The sequence below is a fragment of the Phascolarctos cinereus genome, unplaced genomic scaffold, assembly GCF_003287225.1.
Source record: "Phascolarctos cinereus isolate Bilbo 61053 unplaced genomic scaffold, phaCin_HiC Scaffold_3;HRSCAF=262, whole genome shotgun sequence".
In the NCBI taxonomy this organism is placed as follows: domain Eukaryota; kingdom Metazoa; phylum Chordata; class Mammalia; order Diprotodontia; family Phascolarctidae; genus Phascolarctos; species Phascolarctos cinereus.
In genome coordinates this window covers 227,243,639-227,259,762 of record NW_027555736.1, presented here as the reverse complement: position 1 = coordinate 227,259,762, position 16,124 = coordinate 227,243,639, and the positions used below count along the sequence as shown (strand labels likewise).

The 16,124-nt window shown below is 38.6% G+C and overlaps 1 protein-coding gene across 1 annotated transcript in view; it reads right to left on the bottom strand.

The window, feature by feature from the left end:
- MLH3 (mutL homolog 3) overlaps positions 1-16,124 on the bottom strand; it is a 35,506-nt gene that overhangs the window by 7,587 nt on the left and 11,795 nt on the right. Inside the window, 4 exon segments of the mRNA XM_020986276.2 lie at positions 3,221-3,293; positions 9,987-10,091; positions 11,631-11,716; positions 12,366-12,464. Coding sequence (XP_020841935.1) covers positions 3,221-3,293; positions 9,987-10,091; positions 11,631-11,716; positions 12,366-12,464 — 363 coding nt within the window.

The window sequence follows — 16,124 nt, the reverse complement described above, 5'->3', positions numbered from 1 at the left end:
TTGAAATTACTTAACAATATAAGTACAAGATAAAGCAAGGTTAACTAAACAGCAATAGTATACTTTAGCTTTCCAAACTACTGAAATTGTGATAAAGATGGTAACAAAAGATGCTTGCAGAATCAGTATTTCCACGAGCAGGGGCATTCCCTTCAGCTATGCAGATCTTAGCCTTTCTGTGCTTAGGATGGTTTCCACGAGTATCCTGGGCTAAAAAGCTTCCTCACCCAGGAGCCAATCACCTAGGCTCTCTGAATTTTGCTAGGCTGGTTCTCAGACAATTTTGCTGGAGCCATATTGGAAGCCTTTCCAGCTTGGCAGAGGATGTCCAAAGTACTTTACTGGTACATCATTCAAGAACCAAGAGTCACATCTATGCCCTGATGCAGTTTAGGAATATCTTAATGCCTTTTTGAAAAAGGCACTGAATTTATTTCTGACGAGAGAGTGTTGTCATTAGTACTCACTAAAGATTAAACACTACACTTGTATGCTTTATTAATTTTAATTTGACAAAATGGAGTTTCGTTAAACACCACATTAAAATAATCTAAATTGACTGCGTACTACCTTGGGATCCATGAAGATTGTGATTTTTATCTCATTTTATCTCTTGGCAGAGGGCCACAGGATACCACATTTCTGGTTATGTTTCTTTTCCAGTGCTTAGGAAAATGAAGTGTAAAAAAAATCCCATTCTCTTTCCATTACAATAGCACAATTAGTCTTCCTAAATACAATAGGAACATCTGTAGCCATATTCTTCAAGATGTCATCATGGCTTTTTTTCATGAGGACTTGTCATGAACATCTTGCAGTAAGGAGTAACTTTGGCAGAGGCTTACTTTCATAGGTTAGAACTTTATTGTTCTGGCCAAAGTACACTGCAAGAATTAAAGTTTATTAGAACTGTTTTAAAAATGAAATTCTGTTCTTGAAATTGGTTGAAGACGGCTATGCCAAATGGCTATTTGCTCTTCCTCCTACTTAGGAGATGAAAGATACTGCCCCCAGGATACCCTCGAGCCCAGGGCATGAGAGGTTAAGTCTAGAAAAAGAAGCAATTTTTTGTACCGGAGCCCAAAGACAAGGTTGGCCCCCAGTGCTGTAATTTAAACTCCTTTGAGGACAAGAATTACAGCTGGTTGTGATGGATACTCCACATCCTGTGCTGGGCAAAACAACTGAATAAATAATAGACTATGAGGTAATAACATCAGATATGAAACTGATGCCAATGTTCGCTACTAAGAGTAAGGGTTACTATGAAACCAGGACCACACCCACCATTGGCCTATCTAGAAGGATGTTTACTCTTTCCTCTGTTTATAGTACTTCTAGTTTTCATTTCTTAGATATAAAAGGAGATATGACAGTGACCCTATTTATATCAGAAACTATATATATATAATATATGTATTTTTTTATAACCCTTGTCTTCGGAGGCCTCATAACTAGATAACTGTACTTAGCTATAACAGAAAAATGTCAAGCTAGAGGTATTCAGTTATCTGTAGCTTAGAATAATAATTTGTTTGGCCATATAACAAACACAAATGCAAAACCAAAAGTAAAGGAAGTTAAGTTAAGAGTTTTGTACCTATTATTCATAGAACTAAAAAAAAATTTGATTAAAAAAAATCCTGGATAGTAGAAAAACTTTTGATATTTTGACACAAAAAAATACCAGTTATATTAGCTTATCTTAGAGGCGTCTAGTTTAATCCAGTATGTGTCACGAAGTCTAAGAACATTTTTTTTTTGGTTAGGCAATGGGGTTAAGTGAGTTGCCCGGGGTCACACAGCTAGTAAGTGTTGTGTCTGAGGCCGGATTTGAACTCAAGTCCTCCTGAATTCAGGGCTGGTGCTCTATCCACTGTGCCACCTAGCTGCCCAGCATCATGAAGTGTAAAGAAAAGTTTAACATTGTCCTTTTCTCAATAAGTCTGAAACAAAACTCATTCATTTTCTTCCTACCAAATCCTGTCCTCTCCTCCACTTTACTAGCATTGTCAAGGGCACCACCATCCTCTCAGCTACTCAGGCTCCCAATCTTGGTGTCATCCTCAACTCCTGAAACACACTCACCACCATTTTTCCAATTTGTTTTCAAGTCTTGTCATTTCTACCCTCCCAATATAACTCATACATATGCTCTTTTCTCTATTCACACAGCTGCCATACTGTTTCAGGTCCTTATCATGTTATACCTGCACTAATAGAACAGCTTTCTGGTTGGTCTTCTTGCCTTAATCCTCTTCCCACTACAATCTAGCCTCCACTAAGCTTCCAAACAGACTTTCCTACAGTGTAGGTGTGACCATGTAATCCCTCTACTCAATAAACTCCAGTGGCTCCCTGTGACCCCCAAGATCAAACATAAAATGCTCTGTTTGGCATTTAAAGCCCTTCACAACCTGAAACCTTACTATCTTTCAAATCTTTATACTTTATTTCCCTCAACGTACTCTATGATTCAGCTACACTTGCTTGCTTACTGTTTCCATCTCCCAAGATATCAAAGGATTTTTTTTTCTAATGATGGTAGTGGGGAGAGAAAATAAATGCTTGTGAAACTGAAAAAAAAATTAAATGAAAAAGAAGTTGTAGCCTCTAGTAAAAAAAAATTGATAATAATCATAACTTCCCAAATTAATTCATTTTCATTGGCAGTCCACTGACTCCACTTGCCTATATTTTACAGGGAATGGAATTACTTTTTCTTTGCTCTACTGATGAACACTGGGATTATTAAGTAAATTAACGATGCAAACAAGATTGAAGGATATATATTTAAGATGCTAATGAGAATAAACTCTTTCCAAATCAAAGGTTCTTAACCTGGTATCTGTGAACTTGCCTTTTAAATATTTTGATAACTGTATTTCAATATGACTGATTCCTTTGTAACTCTTTGTTTTATGCATTTAAATACATCACTTCCCAGAATGCTTAAGTAATTCCAAATGGTTAAGAACTCCTGGTTTAAAAGTTTTACAGACTGATGGTTGCTATCTTATTTATCATTCTTATCTGTTCATCAGAACAGATCCAACTATATTTATTTTAAAATTTTAATAATTTTGATAATTCTTCTCCCTCGCAGTTGGTTTAAATCAGCAATATTTAATTGTATATCCAAAACTTCCTTACAATGAGGCCATGCATCTCTTAACTGAAGGTCAGCAGAATATTAATCAAGGACAGGCTCTATTCTTACCTGTCTCACCATTCTCTTCCTGCTTTGTACTCATTAAACAGGCAATAAATTTATTATCCACTTGCTGGAGAACCTGCCAAACATTCAAATTAATAGCACAACAATGAATATAGGTTTATAAAGGAGTTAGAAACCATAACAACAGATTTAATATCAATACATCTTTCTATTAAAAAAAATCACGTTAGTGTTATGGTACTGGTTAGAATCTAGACCACTGCTCTAAAATGAGTTTGATTTCAAAGAAAATAACACACACACACACACACACACACACACACACACACACACACACAGATAAAAGTAATCCACAGGTTATACACCAGCCCAATCTGGGGGGAAGGACGGCCTATAGAGGACTATTATATAGTTCATCAATGCTTAGTGATGCTAAGGCTCCAGCCTCCTTTCCTAGCCTTACTTCTCACTATTCCACTGCGTGTTTTTGACAATACACCAATCAAACTGGGCTAGTTCCTGAATACCTTCACCCCTGCACCAAAGCTCATGTTCTTCTCTTCTCTTAGAATGTTTCACTTATTGAATCCTACCAACCTTTCAAGATCCAGTGCCAAGTGTATCTCCTCCATGAAAACTTCCTTCCTTTACTGAAAGGGATTTCTCCTTCCTCTGAACCCCCAATTCATTTAGTTCATATCTCTTTTTATGGCATATACCACATATTCTTCCTTGTACTATAGTTATTTTTTTTTAACTTGCCGTATCCCTCCTACCAGATTAATTGTAAACTCCTGGAGGCTAAGAGTTGTTTCTAAATCATCTTTCTAACATTTACAGCATGTTATAAGCCGTTGTGCTAGTGCTCAAAAGAATTTACTTGAAATGAATTACACACAAATCTAGAATTTAGGAGGAGGGAAAAAGTTCTTTAAAATATACAGAATTTAATCATGATATTAAGTCTTAAAAAGTTTTAAAATCCAAGTTGACTGGTAAGCTTGGTAAGATACAGAATCAGAGGGGCAGCTAGGTAGTGCAGTGGATAGAGCTCTGGCCTTGGAGTCAGTAAGACCCGAGTTCAAATCTGACTTCAGACACTTGACACTTACTAGCTGTACGACCCTGGGCAAGTCACTTACGCCCAACTGCCTTACCAAAAAAAAAAAAGATACAGAATTAGGACTGACATGACATGTTGGGGCAGTCATTGGGAACGATAAGAATGCTGGAGACACAGGGAGTGACAGATATGTAAAGAGAGAAAATAAGAAGGAGGATATAAAAAAACAAGGTAAAAAGATGATCATGATTGAGAGGCAGTGCTTCACAGTAAACAGAGTGCTGGACTTGGAAGCACAAAGACCTGTAATTCACATTCCGCCCCTGCCCCTTGCAATGGGCAAATCACTCAACCTCTTAAACCCACTCTTTTTTTTTGGGGGGGGGGGTTAGGCAACAGGGTTAAGTGACTTGTCCAGGGTCACACAGCTATGTGTCTGAAGGCTGGATTTGAACTCAGGTCCTCCCGAATCCAGGGCTGGTGCTCTATGCACTGTGCCACCTAGCTGCCTCTCTCTTAAACCCACTTAACCTCTTAGTTTCCTCCTAAGTGAAATGGGAATGATAATAAAATCTATAGTAACTATCTCACAGGGTTACTGTGTGGCTCAAATGAGATGTTTATGAAGATTAAATAGATTATATGAAAATGAAAAGCTTCCGCACAAACAAAATTAATGCAAACAGGATAAGAAGGGAAGTGGTTGAATGGGAAAAAAAATCTTTGTATCAAATTTCTCAGTTAAGAGTTTGGTAAGGAATTGAGGTGGGACTTGAACTTAGGACTTCCTGACTCCAGGCCCAGCATTCTATGTACTTACTGTGCCACCCAGCTACCTCAAATAATAAGAGAAGTAATAAGGTAAACATAGGGAGAAATTTAGGTAATGTAAAAACAAAAGATATTAATACAATTTTATGTATTTAAATTTTTTTCATCCCTTAACCTTTGCTTGTGAAGCAAGCTGTGAAAAGTATGTGATCTGTTTCTCTTCTAACTTTTCTACTATGTGATGTTTAATATCCAGGTCACATATCCACTTTGAATCTATTGTGGTACGTGGTATGAGATGTGAGCGGGAGCCTAATTTCTTCCAGACTGCAGTTGTTATAATAGAAAGTCTCATGTTTCGTAATGCTGTCTGCAGCCATCTTGGGCCAGTAAAATCCCTTCCCTTCGAATTCTGGGGCTCTCGCTTGACCCCTGTGTGCGAAGTTGTCACGTACAGCTTTCCCAGCTGGGGTGCAGTGTGCTCTCTGCTGCTTGGTGCCACATGTGGGATCAGTGACAGCTCAGGCCAGTGGCCTGCTGCTGCAAGACTCCAACATCTGCCCCCGGCTTGGAGGAGGGCCCTTGCAGGGGCCCTGAATCCTCTGGCTTCGCTGTTTGCTTCTTGACGTTGGACCATTTCTCACCATCTTCTAGTTCACACACGCTGCTGGCATACTGCTCAGTGGGAATCCCAGTCACACAGTTTGACTGCCATTGGCTTGTAGTATGGTTCCCTGGTTGTCACAAATAGCCTTCATCCCTTCCTATTTGGAATCTCTACAGCTTCAATGTCATATGGCCTTCAAGAGAAGGCATTCCGGGCAGCTAGGTGGCACAGTGGATAGAGTACCCGCCCTGGAGTCAGGAGGACCCGAATTCAAATCTGGCCTCACACACATAAGACTCACTAGCTGTGTGACTCTGGGCAAGTCACTTAACTCCAATTGCCTCATATCAAAAAGAAAGAAAGAAAAAGTTCTTGGGGCATTTAGGTAGGTAGGCGACACAGTGGATACAGCACTGGCCCTGAAGTCAGGAGGACCTGAGTCCAAATCCAGCCTCAGACCAAACACTTGACACTTACTAGCTGTGTGACCCTGGGCAAGTCACTTAACCCCCATCACTTAAAAAAAAAAAGCTGGTAGTGAATGCTGAATTTACAGTGTGTTGCTCCTCATCTCTGGCAAGAAACATCTAACTTGACACTGTCTGGAATATAAGCCAGGGAATTGCTGCGAGCTCACAGCTGCAACTTTGCTTTATATACATAATCTTTGATTCGGATTTATCCTGTATGTATTTTGTTGCATGTAGGTGTTAACATGTCGTCTCTCCTGTGAGCTCCTTGAGGACAGGGGCTGTTTTCGCCTGTGTTTGTGTCTCCAGGGCTTAGTATGGTACCTGGCCCTTAGCAAGTGTTTAACACACGCCTGTTGACTTGACTTTCTTATGACAGCTCATTTCAAATCTTGTCAGGGTAACAACCTTCTCATTGCTTAGCCTCTGCAGGAAAAAGCAACTTACTTCTGGAGAATATGCCCCTCTTCATGTAGGACTGCTCTCAAGTTCTCCAGGGTAGTATCTATTTGTACGCTGGACAAAAGCTTGGCTGTATTCACATGGGCAAATACCGGTACATGTGTGAAACAGCAAATTTTGTAAACCTGTTACAAGTAAACTTGCAAACTCTTTGAAAACTTATTCATACTCGTCTGACTACAGATCTCCAACAGGTAACTGCCCTCTTCAGCACAGATGGCCCCTCAGGGTTCTTTTAATTTGCATTTCTCTAATTATCAGTGATTTGGATACTTTTTTCATAGGCTATTGATACTTGGATTTCTTTCTCTGAAAACTGCCTGTTCATACCCTTTGACCACTTATCAGCTGGGGAAAGGCTCTCATTCTTATAAATTTCAGTCTCCTGAGTATCTTAGAAACAAGGCTTCCATCTGAGAAACTTGCTGCAAAGATGTTCCCCCCACTTACTTGCTTCTCTAATTTTAATTGCATTCTTCTTGTTTGTGCAAAAACTTTTTAATTTTATGTAATCAGAAATTTCCAATTTTCTTTCTGTGTTCCTCTTTATCTTTTATTAGGTCATGAACTCTTCCCTTATCTATAGCTCTGATAGATAATTTATTCCTTATTCCTCTAAATTATGATGTCACAATGACGTATTTGGCAAACATCAGGCTCTTGCCCCAACAGCTAGGATCTTGGGTTTATCAAATACTGGACTCCTGGGCCTGTTTACTTCTGTGTATTGTGTATTTAGTCTGTTCTACTGATCAACCTCTCCATTTCATATTGTTTTGATGACTATTGCTCTTTAATATAGTTTGGGATGTGGAATTGATGACATTGCATGTTACATGCTCAGTCTTCACTATCACTTCTACGTAAGGTCTTATGACTCTAGGTAGAATTCACCCATAAGTAATTAATTATAAAGTAACTGTTTTGGGGACCAGGGCGACCTTTTATTGTTGGCCCCATCTTTCTTTTACTAATGCTGGTGCTACATATAAACCTTGGTTTCTGCAGCGCCAAAGCTGCGTTTTCTTCATAAGTTCATCCAAACTGTGTAAGACCATTCTCTCTGTAGTTGTAATGGAAAGTAGATGTGTCCCTCTTGTTGTCTCCCAGTGATGCTTGTGGATCTTGCCTTCACAACCTTTATTCTTTGGCTTTTGTCTGTGGTTCCATCTCTTGCCAGAGTTCCGTGGTTTTCAGGGCATGAAACTGCATTTACAATGTGGCTTCCTTGCCTTATTTTCTTGGCCTGTACACGAGAGGGATGCTCCAGAGTTAGCTGAGGCTTGGCCTTCCTGGTGACAATCCTATACAGCTGAACACTTGTTGTATGACTTATGTATTATATTCATCAACTGGTAGAAATGTGGTCGACTCCATTGTATCTCAAAAATGGTTGGTGCCATATGCATGCCCAAGCTGTACACCATACCTCTGCTCACCTACTGCAGTATAATCATATTCTCATCCTTGGGTGCCTCTGTTGCTTTGCACCTCAGTCTCTATAGCCTGACATCTATTCAAATCACAAACTCAGCTGTCTTTTCCTTTGTGTTGAACTGTACAATGATTGAATATGACATATGTTTCTTGTAGTCTTACAATCATCAACTTAACTCCAGGCTTTGTACATATTTTTGCCACGTGATGTCAGTCCGTCTGTCCTCTGCCCCTCTACCAGTCCATATGCTTCTCCATGAAGTTTTCCATCAACATTTCCCTCTTTTCTAAGTCAGAGGTCTGACACTTCTGCATTAAGTTGATCAAGGATTGATCTCAGCTTTCCAGCTTAAGATATTCTTCTGCAAGAAGATATCTAAATTCAGTCTCTCGTCCACGAGGTATTTTCCTATCCAACTTTGGGAATCTAGATCCAGCCCAATCTAGAGGTATGGCTCCCTCTTCTGCCAGAGGGGACCTGGCTCTGACCCTGTTCATAGATAAGTTGTCTTTTCTGACTTCATTACTACCCTTAATATCTTTGTCATCAGGCCCCCCTTTGCTTATTTAAGGCCTCTACTCTCCTGACCAACTACTCAGTCAGAGTTCCAGTAGGCAGTACTGGGTCCCAAGTACTACTTTCTACTGTCAATGTATCTGGCACTTTTGAAATTATCTAATAGTTCGAGTAATTCATAGAGCACTGACTGAGTTGTCTCTTCAGCTCTAACTTTGAAGTTTCTTCCTAATACTTTGACTTCTTAAAATGTCTTATTAATGTCCTTATTCTTCATTTATATGTTTACTCCTAAACTCAGGTAACCCCTATGAGTTTCTAATTTTTTTTTTTAAATTTTTTTAGGCAACTGAGGTTAAGTGACTTTCCCAGCATCACACAGCCAGTAAGTGTCAAGTGTTTGGTCTGAGGCTGGATTTGAACTCAGGTCCCCTCCTGACTTCAGGGTCGATGCTCTATCCACTGCGCCACCTAGCTGCCCCTGAGTTTCTAATTTAAAGGTGCCATTTTTCATTTATATGTTCACTCCTAAAGTCAGATAATCCCTATGAGTTTCTAATTTAAAGGTGCCATTATGACCTTCATTTTACAGTTGAGGAAACTGAGGCAAGCAAAGGTTAAATGATTTGCTCAGGGTCACACATCTAGTAAGTATCTAGGCTAGATTTAAACTCAAGTCTTCCTGACTCCAGGCCCAGTGCTCTATTTGCTGTACCACTTAGCTGCCTCCAAACAATTCCTACTGTTATAGGAACTGTCAACAAGGTAGTGTGTTGATTCCTAAATATCTTACAACAGCAAGTGCATGATCCCGTGCAAAATTTTCTGAGCCCTTGAAAACGAGGGTCAGACCACTCTGCAGAGGGGCGGAACATTTCATGGAAATGCAGACTTTTTGTGATATATTGGTTAGTCTGGCTGAACTTTTTTCTTCCTCTTTTTTATTCATTATTAAAAGGGATGGTTCTGTGGAAAAGGTTTGTGGGAGATAAGCAGTAGGAAATGTAGGTGATATAAAAATATCAGACATCAGTAAAATGCAGTTGATTTTTTCTTTTTTGCTTTTTGGTGAGGCAATTGGGGTTAAATGACTTGCCCAGAATCACACAGCTAGTAAGTGTCAAGTGTCTGAGGCCCGATTTGAGCTCAGGTCCTCCTGACTCCAAGGCCGGATATCTATCCACTGCACTACCTACTTGCCCCTACAATGCATTTTTTTAAAAAAGAGAAATCATGGATGAGAACATGCAACTCATTCCTCTGGGATCTTCCACATTCCTAAACAAATTACTTTCTTTGCAATATAAACAACTTCCCTTTGATTTCTTTGCTATCTCCCCTTCTGTGGTAAAAATTATATGAAAACAATGACGATGACAACCTAAGTACTCTGTATCTTTAATAAATGTAATTTGCACAAAATTCAGCAGCTAATTTGGGCACTGTATGTGCTTTTCATTAAGCTTCAATCTGTCTTTTACCTGCATCGAATGAACCATCTCTTTGGTAAAACGATAGGGATACAAGATGTTGTGAATTTTCACTGTTAGACTCTCAGCCTGTTCACTGCTTACATCAAGAGCAACCTATAAAGAAAACCACAAACAACACTCCTTAAATTTAAATTTTTTAGATGTCTATATTGCTTTTTCCTGAAGGTTCTCAATATACTTTTAAAAGCATTTATTTTCATAGCACCTATAGGTAATAAGAATAAATATAGAGAATTAACAGAAATGCAAAAGAACCTATAAATTATAATTTTGTTTAAAAAAAAACACCAAACTTATTGTTTTAAGTAAAATTCTTTTTGAAAATTTCTGATGAAAAAGAAACTGTCACCAACTTTAGCCAAGAACTACTGACCAGCCAGTAATCAATTGCTGGGCTGCTACTTTCATCATCATCATCATCACTGTTAATGAGAACTTATTAAGAGCTTATTATGTGCCAGGCGCTGTGCTAAGTATTGAGAACACAAAGAAAGGCAATAACAGTTCTTACCCAAAAGGAGCTTACACTCTAATGTGGAAGACAACATGCAAACACCTACTGAAATATACACAAGATACCTACCATGTCAATGGCAGCTAAGCTTAGAGGGAAGGTATTAGCAATGGGATATGGAGGTGGGGTGGAGTATGTGAAGCGTAGGCTGTGAAAGGCCTCTTGTGGAAGATAAGATTTGAACTAAGTCTTGAGAAAGCCAGGTAAGCAGGAGGCAGAGATGAGGTGAAAGCTTTCCAGACATGGGGGACAGCCAGAATGAAATCATGGTGTGAAGAGATGGAATGTCATGTACCCAGAATAATAACAAGGCTGTTGTCAATGGATCATGAAGTACATAGTGGAATGAAGTGTAAAATGACTGGAAAGGTAAGAAGGGTCCTGGTTATGAATGGCTTTAAAAGCCAGGTAGAAGATTTCACATTTGATCCTGGAGGACTAAGGACCCACTGCAGAGTACTGAGTAGGAGTGGGTGGTTGACATGGCCAGATTTGCCCTTTAGGAAAAACACTTTGGTGGCTCACAAAGTACGTTCTGCTAATACTTATATTTCAGAGAAAATGTAGTACCCAACTGGAATGACAAGCTATTCCATCACTAGAAGATGTACCCATTTATCTAATGATGCCAATTTTTACTACTACTATCCTATAGTGGAAAAAGTACCAGGTCTAGAGTCAGATGACTTCGAGGCAAGTCTCACCTCTGAAATGGGCCATCTCTACGACTTCAGTAAGTCATTCAGCCTCTGTGGACCTCTTTCCTCATCAATAAAATGAGGGCTTTCGATGGGATGCGCCTGAAGTCTCTTTTAGCCCTATGTCTATGATCCCATGATTGTATGGAGTTCTGACAACACTTCAGGGCATGGACAGTTTTGGTCCATGCACTGGTTACATAAGAGATTTGCCCATAATATCAAAGTCGCCAAAATGTTATTAATTTTAATGCTTTCTCTCTCCACAGATGACATTTCACTTTCCAATTATAGCAGGAATGCTGCCAATTTCCATTACTGAGTCATCTGAAAATTAGTTTAGTCATTCATGTCTTGACTCCAAGACTAAATAAAGTTCAGACTCTAAAATCAGCAAAAGAATAAGTGTGGTAGACTCACCTCTGGATAGCGGGCAAACACTGGATTTTCCCACTCTGAGAACAAAGTTTGGATAGAATCAGTACTAATAGCTTCATCCACAGTATCTTACGTAAAAGAAAAAATGTAAAGTTAGTTTTGGAGGCGAGGAAAATGGCAATCTTCTATTTTTTGTGGTTTAACTTCTGAAATTAAAAGCACATTTTTACTTGCCATATTCCACAATTTTTCAGTGTAAATGATACCCCTAAATGATCCCATGTTCATATTTAAAAGAGTTGATGGAATTATCTTCCGATTTTACAGTTATTACTCTAGACTGAACATAAAATGAAAAAACATGGATCAAAGTATCAGTTTTATTCCCTTTATTTAAACACTTTTGAAAATAGGGTGGGGGAGGGAAAGAGATAGGAAATGAAAACTAAAACAAAAATAAAAACAAAGTCTATAGCTTCTAATATAAGAATTTTGCTTAAATTAAAACATGTGCTGTATTTCCAATCTCTGACATCAAAAGAGGAATAATTTTCCAAATCATAAGGTACTTCAGACCATGTAACTGATCTTGGAGCCTGAGAAAGTAATTTCTGATCTAAAATGTATAACCACTTAGTTCTGTGGTTAAACAGGACCTTGGGGAATTTCTGGTTCAGGTCAGTCACAGCTGGCTCTGCTCAGGAACATTAACACATTTTTGCTTTGTTTTGTGAATTAGGTGACAAGGTACTGTGTGTTCCAACAGTCTGACTCTACCTCCGTATTCCTGTCTCATCATGGTCCTTTCTTCTCTAGTTTTATGAAGGAAGGGCAGGACAAGCTTGCTTCTAAATGGATGGCACCTGAACTGAAATCCTAAATATTGAAAAAACAAACAAATGCACCACACCAAAAATCAAAATAAGACAAAACAAAAAAAACACATTGTGGAAATTTCATACAGGGGATTGTGATCATTTAGATTATATAAAACTAACAGAAATACAAAGTATCTTTCCATATAGAATAAATGATCCAAGATAAAATGCAGTCTGCTGGGTAAGGCACCAAGATGCCCCAGTGAGGAAGAAAAGTTTGGTGGCTCAGCCTAATCTATTTTAAGGATAAAATCTAAGGTCTCACTTTGTTGTCTGCACAAGGAAGATATAACAGAGCCGGCCACAGAACAGGAGTTCATTAAGTACTTTTTGGCACAACATTTTCTTTTTTTTAATTTAGGGATGAGATTCTTAACCCTTCAATTCACATATAAAAGAGGCTCAAATATTTTGTGACCATCAAAGAATAAAGTGCACCTTTCCCACAGGAAAAATGCCTTGGTTAAATTCAAATTTAGGTTTGAGTATTTTTATATATTCATTGACTAATATGTACATTAATTGTACATGGTTGTTTGCATGTTATGTCTTCCTCTTCCCATCCCTCCCCTTCAACTCTGCATTAGACTGACTTCTTTGACAGAAGGACTATCTTTTTTGCCTTTCTTTTTATCCCCAGCACTTATCACTGGGCCCAGCATAGAGCAGACACTTAATAAATGCTTACTGGCTAATTAGTAATTAGTAAATATTCATAGAGTCACAGGATTCCAGAGTTGAAAAGGATGCGAGTAGCCAGCTCTTTGGGTGACACAAAGAATTAAGACATGGTTTTGGACTTGAAAGGGCTTACAATCTAGTTGAGGTACAATAAGTATTTGAATATTTTTATATGTTAATTGATAATATGTAACAGAATTGTACATAGTTATTTACATGTTGTTTCCCCTCTCCCCCTTCCCCCTTAGATTGTGAGCTCTTTGAGGGCATTCTATATGTCATATGCAGAGAGAGAGAGAGAGAAAGAAAGAGAGAGAGGAGGGCATTCTATATGTCATATGCAGAGAGAGAGAGAGAGAAGAGAAAGAGAGAGAGAGAGAGAGAGAGAGAGATCTGACTAAAAATGCAAGGTTCTAGATGAGTGATACAGTAAATGCTAAAAGAGTTCAGATAACATAGAAATTACCATAAGCTTGAGTTCTAAATTTATCCTACAGATAATGAATGTAGAGCTGTTGATAGTTCTTCAGAAAGGGAATGAAACAGTGAAAGAAATGTCTGAGGAAGATTAACCTAGAGCAGAGGCGTGAAGACTAAACAGGAGACTGAAGAGAAAGAGGCCAAGTAGGAGAATATTGCTATGGTTCAGGTGTACTGACTTAAACTAGGCACATACAAGTGGTTAAGAAGGAAGACATTTTGAAGTAAAAACTGACAAAATTAGGTGACTCTGTATTATTCCCTAATATTACTGTCACAATTTCACTTGCCTAAAGTAAGTTTTTCACCTTTTCAGCTCATTTTACTTTACCTCTTTTATCTTTGGTACCATAAGGTCTTTCAACAGTTAAAAAGCACACATTTTTCTAAAGGGCAATTTTCCCTGTCAGCTGAAATTGTTCAGAATAATCTCTTCCTGAAAATCTGTTTGAGTACTTAACAAACTTTATTTTTCATCAGGAATCCATGAGTTGACATGACCTTCTAAAGTTCATTACAAGGTTGACTGGTCTAGAAAGTTATGTAAGTTGAGGTGCTTTGAACATCAAGACTAATTTCACAGGAGCAGATGTTTACCCTGGTTATAACAGCCGAGATTTCCCTCTTTATTAACAACTGCTGCATGGTGTATTGTGTTCCAGTAATTTTTTTTTGGCACTGTACCAGAGGCAAATGCACTTCAATAATATATACTGACATAATTAATGAAGTGCTTTGAGTTTGATCACATAATAAGCATGCTACATAAATTAGGACATGTAAACTATATGTACTGAAAAGGTCATAGGTCCCAATGAGCAAACCTATATTTTCAGGAGCATTGTTAATAGAAAAGATTTCCCCTTAAAAGTGATTCCTTGTCTGTAGCAAAATACTAAGGGATGTTTTGGAAAGTAGTGGTTTTATCCAACACTAAGCATCTCATAGTCTCCTGCTGGCACTACTCACCCTAAAAAAAAAAAAATTAATTCATCTGTATTTAGGAGAAGCCTTTTAATATGTATATTGTTTTTAATATTTATCATTCTAGTGCAAATTTGGTGTTACTGCCAGATGGAAATCTGCTTCACCATTTCCTAACATCTGGGTCTCAACTTACTGCCAAAATACTGTCACTTTTAATCTTAACTGAAAATTGAGAACTCAGAGTCCTAAGCTTCGCTCTACTGCTGTCTTATAGTGTCATCTATGAGGCACCTTGAAACCCTTCAGAATAATAGCAACCAAATACATAAGGCAGTTATGTATAGTTATTATTATAAAATGTTTCTGAAAAGAATGTTATAGAAATACATACTATACTGAAGTCCAAATATCAGATTTTTCAACTTCTAGAATTGAGGTTTTATTTACCAATACACAGTGAGAGAACAATAGGACATGACTAAAATTTGCATGATATAGTATAAAGCACGATAAAGCACTGAATTTGAAATCAGGACATGAGTTTGACACCTGCTTCAGACACCTACTAAAAATATTTTTATCTTGAGGAAGACCCTTAACTATCTATTCTTTCTCCTCATTTATAAAATAGAAATTACAATACCATCTACCTCAAAGAGTTGTTCTAAAGACCAAAAGAGATAAAGCATATAAAGTGCTTTGCCAACCTTAAAGCACTACATAAATGAGCTATTTTTATTATAATTTTAATTTGTAGTAGTCAGTTTTTCCTCCGGGGGAGTGGAGAGAGGGAAGGATTTAAGCTTAATTTTGTACTGATGATTCAGGTATCCTCAGAAAGACCAGTGATAATATTATCCATCACTGGGTCCCTCTAGTTCTTGACTAGAAGCCACAACAGGGTCTATAGTTCATTAAAAATAAGGTCACTGGACTTCTGGGGATGAAGCCAGGATGATGGAGTAGAGAAAGGACTCAGCGGAGCTCTCTCAACATCCCCCTCCAAACAACTTTAAAATCATGCCTCAAATACAATTATGGAGTAGCAAAGCCAACAAAAGGTCAGAGTGAGACATTCTTCCAACCCAAGACAACATAGGAGGTCGGAAAGAGAGATCTGTGTCATGGGGGTATAGTATGGCCTGAAGCCCACGTGAATGAAAATACCAGTGGTAGGACTAGGTGGTGGTAAGTGAAGGAGAAACAGCTTTGGGAGCTCTCAAACCAGAGACGGTAAGGGGACCTAACAACTGGTCACAAAGAGATTACAGAGTACCCCTGTGCTAGCGCTGGGCACAGCACCAGAAGGTGTTTAGCAGCTCCACTGCCTATACCCACTTCCGGGTCATAGTTCAAGGGGAGAGAGGAGTACTTTTGGTCAAGAGGGAATGTAAGCCCTGAAGGGCAGTATCCCTTCTGGTCTCTTGGGATCAAGGACCTTGAAGAAAACTATTATTTCTGGTCCCAAGGGAGCAGGGACCACACCTCGCCCCAGATCACACCACCTTAGAAGCAGTGAAAACTTCTAAACTCCCCCAAACAGCTATGAAAACAGCAGTGCAAAAAATGC